General features: G+C 48.1%; 2 protein-coding genes across 8 annotated transcripts in view; one reads left to right on the top strand and one right to left on the bottom strand.

Moving 5' to 3' along the window:
• PODXL (podocalyxin like) overlaps window positions 1-8,872 on the top strand; it is a 58,166-nt gene extending 49,294 nt beyond the window's left edge. For 5 of the 7 annotated variants that reach the window (XM_015134927.3, XM_015134926.3, XM_028846300.2 and 2 more), the window contains 5 exons: window positions 288-359; window positions 2,568-2,715; window positions 2,997-3,058; window positions 3,279-3,446; window positions 4,683-8,872. In XM_015134927.3, coding sequence (XP_014990413.2) covers window positions 288-359; window positions 2,568-2,715; window positions 2,997-3,058; window positions 3,279-3,446; window positions 4,683-4,880 — 648 coding nt within the window. In that variant the 3' untranslated portion in view covers window positions 4,881-8,872. Of the gene's footprint in view, window positions 1-287; window positions 360-2,567; window positions 2,716-2,996; window positions 3,059-3,278; window positions 3,510-4,632 lie in introns of all 7 variants that reach the window. The other 2 variants (XM_077997345.1, XM_077997347.1) reach the window with 2 other exon arrangements.
• The window catches only part of MKLN1 (muskelin 1), a 389,751-nt gene continuing 379,646 nt past the window's right edge, over window positions 3,664-13,768 (bottom strand). The window contains exon 18 of the transcript XR_013414653.1: window positions 3,664-3,766. The gene's annotated coding sequence lies outside the window, so the exon portion shown is untranslated. The remainder of the gene's footprint in view (window positions 3,767-13,768) is intronic.

The raw sequence follows: 13,768 nt of genomic DNA, 5'->3' as shown, positions 1-13,768 counted from the left end.
AGGGGCTTTAAGACAAGCTTTTCTGTTCTTTCCTCCAACCCAGGGCCCCTGGCTGGGGCTTTGAGCAGCACTTACCCGTTCGCTCCTCCCTTTCCCTGGTTAGCCTGGTCCTGGTTTGGGCTGCCCTCAAGCCACGCAGCCAGGACATACCTGGTTCTGGAATGGGTCCAGCCATGCCTCCGGCTTGCCATGAACTCCTTCCTATCTGGGTCACCCCTTAGTTGGGGGGAAGTGTCAAAGATTCCCTGACTATGAACCCAAACCTTAATCTCAGTGGCTTCTTGCAGACCAAGTGTGAGGCTCCTGAGATGCAAAGTGAGAAGCTCCTCATCCTGAACCTCACAGGAAACACCCTCTGTGTGAGTAGCTCGCTGATCTGAGGCTCGCAGCAGGGCTGAGGGAGGGAGAGGGAATGCATGTTCTTTCTAAGTGCATTTATAAGCATATTTCTAAGGCGCATTCGCTTTCTGGCCCTCATTTCTTCCTAGTAGGAAGTGGTCCTTTCCCATCTTACAGAGCGACAGACCGAGGTTTAGACTTCTCTAAGTCAGGACACACCCACAGGACTGAACCCCCTCGCCCCCCGGTTTCCTCGGTTTTCACTGTGTGACTATTCCCAGTATGCTGAGTTGAGGGACCCTGATCCTAGTTCCTGTTTGCCCTTAGTTCTGGGAGTGACTTTGGTGAGTTGATCTCTTTGGGTTTTAGATGTCTCAGTTGAAAACGAGAGGTGAGGCCAGGTGTGGTGGCTTACACCTGTAATCCCAACACTTTGAGAAGCTGAGGCAGGAAGTTTGCTTGAGGCCAGAAGTTCAAGACCAGCCGGGGCAACATAGGGAGACTCCGTTTCTACAGGAAAAAAAAAAAAAAAGAGAGAGAAAATGAGAGGTGTAGTCTGCCTGAGTCTCTCGGCTTTAATCGTCTGTGGCTTCACATTTCCCGGTCTGTGGACTATCTGAGAGCCTTGATGGACGAACAGTCCTGGGAGATTCTCCCTCTAACCTGAGGAGCTGACGGGATGGGTGGGAGAGAAAAGGGCCCAGGAATGCAGGAGCCACTGCCAGCAGTTCTCCAGTCTGGGTGGTGTGTGTATGTGTGAGCACCTGTATGAGGGAGGTATAGCAGTGTGTGAACAGCCTTCAGGCTGGCGGTCTCCCTGGGGCCAAAGGCTTTGGTCTGGGGATGCGCTGTGCATACTTGGTAAATAGCTGCTGAGCGCTGTGTGTGCTGGAGATGGCTGGCTCACTGCTGCCCTCTCCCGGTCAGTGCCGGTTGTTTGCAGCCACACCCTAGGAACCAGAACTAGAACAGACCCAAACACTGTGTCTATAATAGGACGGAGAATTTGGGCTTACAACACTTTAATGCTGCCTGAATTTTCTGCAGTTGTTTTCTTTTGGGTGTCCATTATGCCGGCATTTTCCAAGTGAACTTTACAAAAGCCTACATCTTGACCAGAGTTTAAAACACAGTGGTGTTCTCCTAGGGTTGGGCTTATTGGACAAGGCAGGCATTGCGTGAGATGATCTCTGGGGACAGTCAGGTGCCCGCCCAGCCATTCCTCAGACCCCCTTTTTGGATGTAGCTTGGCAGGCTGTATGATTGTTTGTGAGAAACATTTTTTTTTTTTTCCTTGCTAGACAAGGAAGATGGAAAACCCTGGATCCCTTCCTGATGTCAGGGTGGGGAATGAGTGAGCTTAAGGAAATTCTGGTAGAACCCTTAGGGGTGGTTTGTATGGGTTCTGTGCTAAGCCATCCCTAGAGTCCTTTTCTTTGTCTTAGACATTTATTCCGGAATCAGGTCAGAGAAACCCCAGGGAGGGGTGCCCCTAGATGGCACGGCAGAACTGGGTAAAAAAAGCTGCCCATACCTCTCTCCTCATCCTCAGCCCTAAAGCCACGTCAGCCATAATCTTTCTTCTTAGAGCTAAATAAGACTCCTCCAAGATATCCTAGGGGTAGAATTCCACCTGTTCCCTTACTCAGTGGAGGCCCCTTCCCCTGTCAGCCTGTCTGTGTCTTCAGAGCCAGAGGCTCTGCCTAGGGCAAGGGCACGTGGATTTCAGCTTTGCGGGTAGAGACCCTTCTGCTGAGAGTTGCAGCCTCCTCGCCTGATTTCTCTGAACTGGGCATGAAAGGCTGGTGAATGGGAGTTCAGGGGGAATTGGAGTCTCCCCGCAGGTTGTGGGGTGGGGTCGCTGTGCAGTGCCCCCACTCTAGCCCTTTCTAGGAATGGAGATGAAAAAGACCCCCAATCCACAAATAGCTTGGAGGGAAAAAAGGGGCACTAGGGTGAAAGGAATGAAAGGTGCAAGCATAGACCAGATAAACACAGTGTGGGGAACAAGCTGATGGGAACGAGGCAGAGGAGGCAGGAGCTGGCCCAGGAGAACAGCGTGCAACCCTTGGCTCCTGGCTGGCCGGCATGGAGCAACAGCTGGGGCTGGAGAGGGAGGCAGGTTCTAGCAGAGCAACAGTATTGTCCCGACGGAGCTGGAGGGCAGCCCTACAGGCCTAGGCTGCTGTCACACTCCCGCGGAGTCACCTGCGCTCTCCCCACCATAGGCAGGGGGCCCTCCAGATGAGAAGCTGGTCACGCTGATGTGCCAAGCAGTCAAAGCCACCTTCAACCGGACCCAAGATGAGTGCAGCATACGGCTGGCACGCATTCAAGGAAGTCAGGCAGTGGCCGTCAAAGAAATCACTATTCACAGTGCGTGGAGGGCACGGGGTCCTGGGCGGAGGGCAAGGGGGCCTAGGCTGAGGCCTGCATGGGTGGGAATGGGGGCGTGCAGGAGCCACATTGGAGGGTGGGTCACAGTGGTACCCCTTCTGTTCCCTAAGAACTGCCAAGCCACACCCCCTCCCAGGTCACCCAAGAGACACACTCAGGAGACTGAGATACCTGCGTCCCTCTCTTGGAGTGCAGTCCCCGTCCCCCACTGCCTCTCTCTGGGCTGGGCCATTGGACAGCGTCTCCCTCCTCTCCCACAGCTAAGTTCCCTGCCAAGGATGTGTACGAGCGGCTGAAGGACAAATGGGATGAACTAAAGGACGTAAGCGGCCCCCCAAGTGTGGGGACAGAGTAGAAGCCCCTTGTGGGAGGTCTGGTTACTACCCTCTCTCTGTGGGGAGGAACCCCATCACGTGCCTGCATGTAGACGAGGGTGGTGGCACGGACCCCAGCAAACTGCAAGCAGAGGGGCTCTACAGTGAAGCCGGGGGGCTGATGGAGAGAGGGTGCCCCCAGACTGTTTTCTGCCACTTCCTGTGCAGGCAGGGGTCAGTCACATGCAGCTGGGGGACCAGGGGCCACCGGAGGAGGCCGAGGACCGCTTCAGCATGCCCCTCATCATCACCATCGTCTGCATGGCGTCCTTCCTGCTCCTCGTGGCGGCCCTCTATGGCTGCTGCCACCAGCGCCTCTCCCAGAGGAAGGACCAGGTAAGCAGCTGTTTGTGGCCACACAGAGGAAGCAGCCCAGGTCACCAGAGGAACCCTCCCCTCGTGATTCCCAAGTTGCAGAAAAGGAAAAGGGAGCAGGCCCTGGACCCTTTCTAATGGGCAGAGGCCATCCCTGATGGGCAGCCGCCTCAGTCCACGGAGCATTACAGAGGCAGCGTGGCAGAGGACACAGCGTGGGCTTTGGAGTCAGGAAGTCTTACTTTTTATTTTATTATTGTTATTTTTTTCAGACAGTGTCTCGCTCTGTCACCCAGGCTGGAGTGCAGTGGTGAGATTTCGGCTCACTGCAACCTCCACTCCTCGGGTTTAAGTGATTCTTCTGCCTCAGCCTCCCCAGTAGCTGGGATTACAGGTGCCCACCACTATGCCCACCTAATTTTTGTATTTTTAGTAGAGATGGGGTTTCGCCATGTTGGCCAGGCTGGTCTCAAACTCCTGACCTCAAGCAATCTGCTCGCCCCAGCCTTCCAAAGTGCTGGGATTACAGGTGTGAGCCACCACGCCCAGACTGGAGTCAGGGAGATTTGGTTTAAGTCCTGGCCCTGGCCTTGAGAAAATCAGTCAGATGAGCTCTTTGGACGTCAGGTTCCTCATCTGCATAGCAGGGATAACCTCCTTGCAGAGCTGGTCTGAGGATTCATTGATAGAAGCAGGTCTAGGTGTTCCTGTCTAACCAAAAATTTTTCCGCCTAAAACGCTCCCCAGGTGATTCTAGCATGCACTCAAGGTTGTGTTTGAGAGAGGCAGAAAGCCCCTCTGCCACATGGCTGCTATCTGCGGCAGGGATGGTTCTAGAGACACCGTACCCATCTTAGAGAGGCTTAGAGAGGGCTCAGTCACCCAGCGCAAGACAGGTCATTTTTTAATGATCTTTCCCCATTCATTACGATAGGTGAAGTAGGTGTCTGGAGAGGAGGTTTTGGGGGAAGGGATGAAGGGGAGGAAAGAGCTTAGAGGACTCTGGAGAACAAAGGTCATCTCCACTGACTTCACCGGTCTGCCACCAGGGTGAGGGTGAGGGGCAAGTCTTTGTTCCAAACTAGTTCCGGGAAGGCTGAGAGCCAGAATGACCACCAGGAGCAGCCAGCCCCACAGGGGAGCAATGAGGGCCTGCTTTAGCTACAGTGGGGCTCCGGAGTGGGAGGGGTACATGCGCTATATTAAGCTCCGAGCCCTCTGAAACCCCCTTCTCACTGGTCACCTTCCCCACTCTAGCAACGGCTAACAGAGGAGCTGCAGACGGTGGAGAATGGTTACCATGACAACCCGACACTGGAAGTGATGGAGACCTCTTCTGAGATGCAGGAGAAGAAGGTGGTCAGCCTCAACGGGGAGCTAGGGGACAGCTGGATCGTCCCTCTGGACAACCTGACCAAGGACGACCTGGATGAGGAGGAAGACACACACCTCTAGTCCGGTCTGCCGGTGGCCTCCAGCAGCACTGCAGAGCTCCAGACCGACCACCCCAAGTGCCGTTTGGACGGGGAAGGGAAAGACTGGGGAGGGAGAGTGAACTCCAAGGGGTGTCCCCTCCCAATCCCCCCAGGGCCTTAATTTTTCCCTTTTCGAGCTGAACAAATCACATTCTGTCCAGATTCCTCCTGTAAAATAACCCACTAGTGCCTGAGCTCAGTGCTGCTGGATGATGAGGGAGATCAAGAAAAAGCCACGCAAGGGACTTTAGCGATGAACTAGTGGAATGCCTTCATTCCGCAGTGAGGTTGCCGAGACCTGAGGAGGGTAAGTGACTTGCCCAAGGTCAGAGCCACTTGGTGACAGAGTCAGGATGAGAACAAAGATTCCATTTGCACCATGCCACACTGCTGTGTTCACGTGTGCCCTCCGTCCAGAGCAGTCCCGGGCAGGGGTGAAACTCCAGCAGGCGGCTGGGCTGGAAAGGAGGGCAGGGCTACATCCTGGCTCAGTGGGATCTGATGACCTGTAAGTCCAGCTCCCAAGTTTTCCTTCTCCTACCCCAGCCTGTGTACCCGTCTTCCCACCCTCTATGTTCTTACCCCACCCTACACTCAGTGCGTGTTCCCACTTACTCTGTCCTGGGGCCTCTGGGATTAGCACAGGTTATTCATAACCTTGAATCAACCCGTTGTTCTGGATTCTGATTTTCTCACATTTGCCTCGTGAGATCGGGGCTTAACTCACACAGGTCTCCCTGCGTGAACCAGGTCTGCTTAGGGGGCCCATGTGCAGGTGGAGAGAGAAAGGGACACTCTTCAGTCCAGGCTAGCGTCTCAGGGCAGCTGATGAGGGGGTCAGCAGGAACACTGGCCCCTTGCCCCTGGCACTCCTTGCAGAGGCTCCCCGCGATCTTCTTTGGGCTTCCATGTCCACCAGGGACTACAATCTGCTGTAGCTACTGAAAGCAGCGTGTTCCTTTTGTTGTTCACTGCTCAGCTGATGGGAGTGACTCCCTGAAACCCAGTATGAAGGAGCAGTGGCTGCAGGAGAGGCCTTCCCAGGGCCCCCCCATCAGCGATGTGTCTTCAGAGACAATCCATTAAAGCAGCCAGGAAGGACAGGCTTTCCTCTGTATGTCATAGGAAACTCAGGGACATTTCAAGTTGCTGAGCGTTTTGTTGTAGTTGTTTTCTAACCCAGCCCTCCACTGCCAAAGGCCAAAGCTCAGACAGCTGCAGACTCCCAGTTAGCTCATCACACTCATTGATTCTCCTGGGCCGCAGGGAAAGAGGGGCCTGCAAAGCGCAGTGCATGCTGGGTGCATGAAGGGCAACCTGGGGGACAGACTGTTGTGCGAACATCTCACTGTCCTGGCCTGGAGCTAGGCCTTGCTGTTCCTCTTCTCTGTGAGCCCAGTGGGGCTGCTGCAGTTCTCTTGCAGTTTCTGGTGGCATCTCAGGGAACCACAAAGCTATGTCTATTCCCCAATACAGGACTTTTATGGGCTGAGCAGTTAGCTGCCATGTAGGAGGCTCCTAAGCAGTGGGCATAGCGAGGTTTCATCTGATTGAGAAGGGGGAATCCTGTGTGGAATGTTGAACTTTTGCCATGGTCTCCATCGTTCTGGGCATAAATTCCCTGGTATGAAGTAGGAAAATGGGCAGAACTGCTTAGGGGAATGAAAATTGCCATTTTTCGGGTGAAATGCCACACCTCCAGGGTCTTAAGAGTCAGGCTCAGGCTGCAGTAGTTCTGATGAAATAGGCTATCCACTCTGGAAGGCTTACTTTTTAAAAGGGTAGAGGGAGAGGCTGGGGAAGATCTCTGTCCAGCCCCGTCTGCCTAATTCCTTCCTCATAGCCTGTAGCCATCTGATATCGTAGGGGGAAAGGAAGGCCAAGGGTTCACTTAGGGCCCCAGCGAGTTTCCCAGGAGTTGGGGGATGTGAGGCTAACAAGGTCTGAAAACATCTGCCCCAGCGCTCTGGTGTTTGGAGGTGGGCAAGATGGAGAATAGTGCCCGTTTGGGGGGAAACAGGAAATCTTGTTAGGCTCAAGTGAGGTGTTTGCTTCCTTCTTGCCCAGTGCTGGGTTCTCTCCACCCAGTAGGTTTCTGTTGGTCAGACTGGATTATTGCTCCTTTGCTGATCCTGGGACACACTTCACCAGCCAGGGCTTTTGACAGAGACAGCAAATAGGCCTCTGCAAATCGATCAAAGGCTGCAACCCTATGGCCTCTTGGAGACAGATGATGACTGGCAAGGACTAGAGAGCAGAGTGCCTAGCCAGGTTGGTCCTGACTCTGCCGACTCCATCGCTCTGTCCAAGGAGAACCCGGAGAGGCTTTGGGCTGATTCAGAGGTTCTTTATATTCATCCAAACTGTGTTAGTCTAGTCTTAGGGCAGCTTCAGAATCTGACACCTTGCCTTGCTCTTGCCACCAGGACACCTATGTCAACAGGCCAAACAGCCATGCATCTATAAAGGTCATCATCTTCTGCCACCTTTACTGGGTTCTAAATGCTCTCTGATAATTCGGATTCTGGGTCTGGGAAGAGGTAAGGGGAACACCAGAAGCTCAGCATGACTTAAAACAGGTTGTAGCAAAGACAGTTTATCAACTCTTTCAGTGGTAAATTGTGGTTTCCCCAAGCTGCACAGAAGGCCAGAAACCACGAGTATGGTGACTGGGAAGCCTACTGTCATGTGAGTGGGGAGCAATGCTTATGAAGGAGGTACAGAATATTCTTTGCATCGTAAGACAGAGTACGGGTTTAATCTAGTCTAGACACCAGATTTTTTTCCCGCTTGATAAGGAAAGCTAGCAGAAAGTTTAAACCACTTCTTGAGCTTTATCTTTTTGGACAATATACTGGAGAAACTTTCAAGAACAAGTTCAAACTGATACATATACACAGATTTTTTGGATAATGTAAATACAGTGGCCATGTTAATCCACCCTGCACTGCTTTAAGTGAACATACTTTGAGAAAACATTATGTTACCTGAGTGATGGCCAAGTTTTTTCTCTGGACAGGAATGTAAATGTCTTACTGGAAATGACAAGTTTTTGCTTTTTTTTTTTTTAAACAAAAAATGAAATATAACAAGGCAAACTTATGATAAAGTATTTGTCTTGTAGATCAGGTGTTCTTTTTTAAATTTTAAAATGCAACCCTGCCCCCTCCCCAGCAAAGTCACAGCCCCATCACAGTAAAGGTTGGAGTCAATATGCTCTGGTTGGCAGGCAACCCTCTAGTCACGGAGAAAGGTATTTCAAGATCTAGTCCAATCTTTTTCTAGAGAAAAAGATAATCCGAAGCTCACAAAGATAAAGTGACTTCCTCAAAATCACATGGTTCAGGACAGAAACAAGATTAAAACCTGGATCCGCAGACTGTGCGCCTCAGAAGGAATAATCGGTAAACTAAGAATTGCTCCTTGAAGGCGCCAGAATGACACAAAGGACAGAATTCTTTTCCTAGTTCTTACCCTCGCAAGGCTAGGGAGGGCATGAACACAAAAATAAGAACTGGTCTTCTATACTTTCTCTGAATCATTTAGGTTTAAGATGTAAGTGAACAATTCTTTCTGCCAAGAAACAAGTTTTGGATGAGCTTTCATGTATGGAATTTATTCCAACAGGACCGAGGGACCAAGGAAACAAGGTGGGGGAGGCAGAGAGGGCAAGAGTAAAACTGTAGCGTAGCTTTTGTCACTGTCACTAGCTGATCCCTCAGGTCTGCTGCAAACACAACATGGAGGGAGGGCGCGGATGACTCTTTAGTGTGGGTCTTTTTGTCTGTAATGTTCAACAGTTTGCCCAGGAAGTGGGGGATCATATGTGTCTTAGTGGACAGGGGTCTGAAGTACACTGGAATTTACTGAGAAACTTGTTTGTAAAAACGATAGTTAATTATTGCATTTTCTTACAAAAATATATTTTGGAAAATTGTATACTGTCAGTCAATTAAAGTGTTTTTGTGTAAACTGGCTCAAGCTCTAGTATTTTGCTGTGACTTAAAGCCTTCACTTGCGACGAGGCTCATTGCCAAAGCACCTGAGAATGTCGGATCACACTCATAGCACAGGGGCCTCTGTGCTGAGTTACACTTGTCCAACTCTGCGGGCAGAGAAACTAGGAGAGAGTAGGAGAGAAGCTGAAAGGAAAAAAAAGGGGGATCCTAAAGGTAGTTATGAGTCTACGTTACTCAAACTGTCCTAGTGACCGTAAACGACCTCACTTTCCCCTAAGATGTTGTTGTATAAATGTTTCACTGTCTTCCTTCCTTCTACTTCTGCCTCAGATACATTGGGAATCACCAATATCAGAAATCTCCAAGGGGGCTGCTGAAGACTGATCAGGTATGAAAACACTGGCAAAGGGAACACACATACACACGCACGCACGCACGCACGCTCTGTTCTGGCCCTGTTTCTGCCATAAATGGATCTGTTTACTGCCACAAGAGGCTTCTGCCTATCCCTCCTCCAGGTCTACAGTGAAGATAGAGGTTTAGGGAAGGACTCACTGGAGATGATTCTGACTTTCTCCATCTCCTAGCGTGGTTTGATCCACAGCTGCATGCTTCCTCACTGGAAGGGGAAAACTTCATCATTCCCAACTTGCAGAAGGGAAACTGTCAGGTAGAATTGGTCTGTAATCTTAGTTGCTAGACAACAATCTTGTCTGTTTGCCTAGCATCTTACCATTTACAAACCATTTTATAGGAAACCTATAGGTTTACAAACCTATCTTACAGGAATTGTCCCCACTCGGGAAATTAGATGCAGGGGTTAAGTATTCTCTTTGAGATTGATCACACAACCATTTAAATGGCAGCACAGGCCTTGATTCTCTTTTTGCTCTTTAGTCCTACACTCTTTTCTTAGTATCATGTTAATGCCAGAGTTCCAACAGCAAAATACATTTCTAGAATGCAACCACTGTTACAATATGATTTTCCTGTCATGAGAGTTGTGAAAGGCAGTTAAACCCTGAAGAGAGGGCTAGAGTTGGGCCAGGGTTATTTCGAGGTTAACTTCAAGAGGGTGCCAAGGATACAGAAAGGAGTCCAAGTACAAGGAACTCACACAGGACGCTGGCCATGGTCGAGGTGCACTGTTCTAAGAGTGACTCATAGCTTATCATGGGCCACAAGTTAGATCTAAGACCCCATTCTCTTCCTGAGTAGGTCATTGACCTGCTCCCTGCCTGCCAACCAAGACACATGCTCATTTGTCAATTTAAATGTGTTATGCTGATTTGTCACTAAGAACCTCCCCTATAAGCTCCCTCCTAAATCACAGATTTCTTCTGTACACAAGGGAAAAAAGTAAAGCATAGAACTGGCTACATAATTAACACCAGTGATAAACACTAAGATAGCTAGTGCTTTCAAAGGCCTTGGCAGGGAATGGTGGCTCATGCCTTTAATCCCAGCACTTTAGGAGGTCAAGGTAGGAGGATAGCTTGAGCTCAGGAATTCAAAACCAGCCTGGGCAACATAGCCAGATCCCATCTTTACATTTTTTTTTTTTTTTTTTTTAAATTAGCCAGTTGTGCTGGCACGTGCCTGCAGTCCTAGCTACTCCGGATGCTAAGGCAGGATCACTTGAGCCCAGGAGTTGGAGGCTGCAGTAAGCTACGATCATACCACTACACTCCAGCCTGCATGAGAGTGACACCCTGTCCAAAAAAACAAACAAACAGCAACAACAAAAAAAATCAATAGGATCCCAGCAAACAAGATCTGCTGCCAGTATTTACTTCACAGAAGAAATGAGGCAGAGAAGGTGTGGTTGTGAACAATGCTATGCAGAAGTCATTGGTCATCAGGAAATATCAGCCAGGATTCCCGATTCCTCCTGGGCTCTCCATTCTATGACCCAAGTTTAGAGGGTAGCTGTACAATGCTGCTATGTACATCGCCAAGGGTCCTAACTTCCTCTCGGGGTTTGCCAACCATTAAAACTTACGAACATAGTGCTAGGCAGGCTACTTCTGCATAGTTTCTCCTTCCCTATAATAAGAATGTCTCCGGCAAGCATATGATTGACGGCTGCTGCTTTTGCTGGGTGAAAGCCCACAGGAAAAAAGGCCCCATAAGACAATAGTGAAGCTGTAGAGTAAGGATGGTGGCACCATCCTCTGCTGCCCCAACCGCCCTATGCCCCAGAAAACCCAAGTCTCCAGTCCCCTCTTGCTTTTTTCTTTCCAAGACATGTAAAAGGCAAAGGAAGATGTAGCATAATGTGCTGCTAAAGAAGAAACGTCATTAACCAGGATTTAGACTTACGCCAGGACTGTACAAGCCTCAGATGGTCTTTCCAGTCATATTAATACCTTCAGAATCTGAACTGTTAGTGATAAACCAATGTTGCCTTCATTTACAGGGAAAATGTTTTCCCCCAGTTTCTAGGAACCCTGCAGTCATTTATATGAGAAGCTATGGGAGCATGGGCACACACAGCCATTTCCCTATTGGGTGCTCGGTCGTCTTCCTTAGACGGTAGAAGCCCCTAACGCAGCAACTTCCAAGCTCTGTAGTACAGTCTCCACATGCACTTGACCTGGGAGCAGCTGGCTCTCATCTGTGTTTAGGGCCAAGGTTTCTTTACTTACTGCTGTCTTCCCACCAGAAGGTAGTGACAAACATATCAAGGGTACTGTCCTGCATTTTGATCCTTTTGAGTTAATTCTCTGGAGGACTGACCAAGGAAAGGTCAATTCCTTACCTTATCACTGCACCTCATGCTTTCCTGTTTTGAGAACACAAAGAAACATTACTTAAGGGCCACACTCAAAGGACACCCTAGAAATGAAAGCTCTGCAGTAACATTTGGATTATTCAATTTGTAAATTGAGAAAGCATGATCCCTGTTTGGAATAAAACCAGCTGACAATTCACTCCAGAATGCATGATCACAAAGCCAAGATGTAAAGCAGACCAGGAGGTGGAAAGGGCAGAGAGGGGATCTCGTTACTGAGAGTCCCACCACTCGGCCCCAGTGATCCAGTACCTTTATCTGGCATATTTCTCAGTTTAGGTTTTTCAAGATTTGGCCCATAAAGTGTCTTTCCCCTTTAATGGGGACAGGGATAAAGAATTTTCCCAAACTTTGCAACACTTCTAGGTTCTCTCCCTTTACTATCTTTTCTGCAACGAATTTTCCATTTCAGTTCAGTCTTTTCTTCTAGTTCCTAGCCTGTACAAGCATATCCCCTTTCAAGAGGAACACAAGTCCAAATGGACAAGGCAAATAAAATAAGGCTGGTTCATGAAATAATTTACCAGTGGTCTTTAAAAGTGGAAGCCTTCCCGCAGAAACTTTGTGAGTACGGCCAGAACTTCTTTATCTGAGCGCTGTTTCAAAGGAAAACACCCAAAGGCCCTTCGAAAGCACATCATTTTCAATTTTTGGAAGCCTAAATAAAACTTACCTTTCTGAGGGAAAAAACACAACTGTAAAGTCCAAGGACATTTTAAAGGTTCACTTCAAAAGTAGCTTAAGCAAATACAAGAGACATCTTGTAACATCCATATATAACTTTTTATTAAGAAAATGAACAAAATACATTCTTTCTCCATATGTACATTACATACAACGTAATTCTACAATTGCCATTGTTCAGCAGATCACTCATTTATTCACAGAGTAGAGTTAACACATTTACCAAAGCTGGGATCTGAAAATTATTTGTACTAAAAAAAAATCCTAAAAAGTCCATACAGATTGGATAAAAGATAAACCAGGGAGTAACATGAGGGGAATGGGGAAGACTGCAGAACACAACAGAGTCCTAAGAACACAATGATTCCTAACAATTGATGTCAGAAGAGATCTGATACCTATAAAGCACTTCTGTTTAAAAGCTCCAACCAGCTCATGCCAGCTTTCCAGAGTCCCATGATTTCCATTTAAGACGATGTGGATACTTTAAGATATGGCCCTGACCCCACACTGCCACAGAAGAGGGGGTTAGAGTAGAACCAAACAAGTTAGCAGTTTTCTCCTCCACACATTGAGTCTCATCTGAAATACTGAGGTGCAAAATGTGTGAGTCTCAGCTAATGTGCAGAGAAATACAATTTTTTTGAGAGACATTTGCTTAAACGTGGTAAAGAACTCTTGTTTTATGGACTCCTTGCTTCATGTTCATTTTGTCTGTTTTTCTTTTGGCTTTTAACAATAGCTCATCTTTTTTGAATGTGAATTTAATTATGACCATATTAAAAAGTCCATCATAAACAAAGACTCCTCCTCATGGTATGAATATGCTCCATATGCCCATAATGGTGCATAAAGGATTTAGAAATTCAAATGAGTCTTAGGGTTGAAATTTCCAATGACCTGAGCAAGGCAGCTCCCTATAGCTTCTGGATAACATCTTACACCCAGAGTTCAGGCTTAAAGAGACCCATCAACACAATTATTTTCAGATTGTCTGTCTAGAAAAGGGCAATGCTCAAAGGAATATAAATAAGGGTGGGGACATATGCTTCCAGCCTGGTCCTTTCTCCATGTGGTTAAAAACAAAACAATGGAATGGCTGTGTTAATTTTTTTTTTTTTTAATCTTTTCTAGCCTTTACTAAAATGTTTGGTAATGGAAATAAGTCAGGGAAAATAAAATGAAGAGGTCTCATTACTTAGTTAATACTGGTTTTTCTTCTTTATACTTAGTAATTTCTTAGTTTTTAAAATGATAAACCTATTTTGACAATCACTAACATCAATACATTTTATCATAAGTCCCATAAAAGATATTTAACATTCTCCACCTTTTGGCTAAGCTGGCTGCTACAGCACCACATTTCCAGTCCAGGAGATGTTTTCACAAACAGAAGGAGCAATTCACAGCATTAATAAGCAGACTTGGAAA

The sequence above is a fragment of the Macaca mulatta genome, chromosome 3 (genome assembly GCF_049350105.2).
Source record: "Macaca mulatta isolate MMU2019108-1 chromosome 3, T2T-MMU8v2.0, whole genome shotgun sequence".
Taxonomy (NCBI): domain Eukaryota; kingdom Metazoa; phylum Chordata; class Mammalia; order Primates; family Cercopithecidae; genus Macaca; species Macaca mulatta.
Note: the sequence above shows the minus strand (reverse complement) of the source record. Positions and strands in the feature narration are given on the sequence as shown.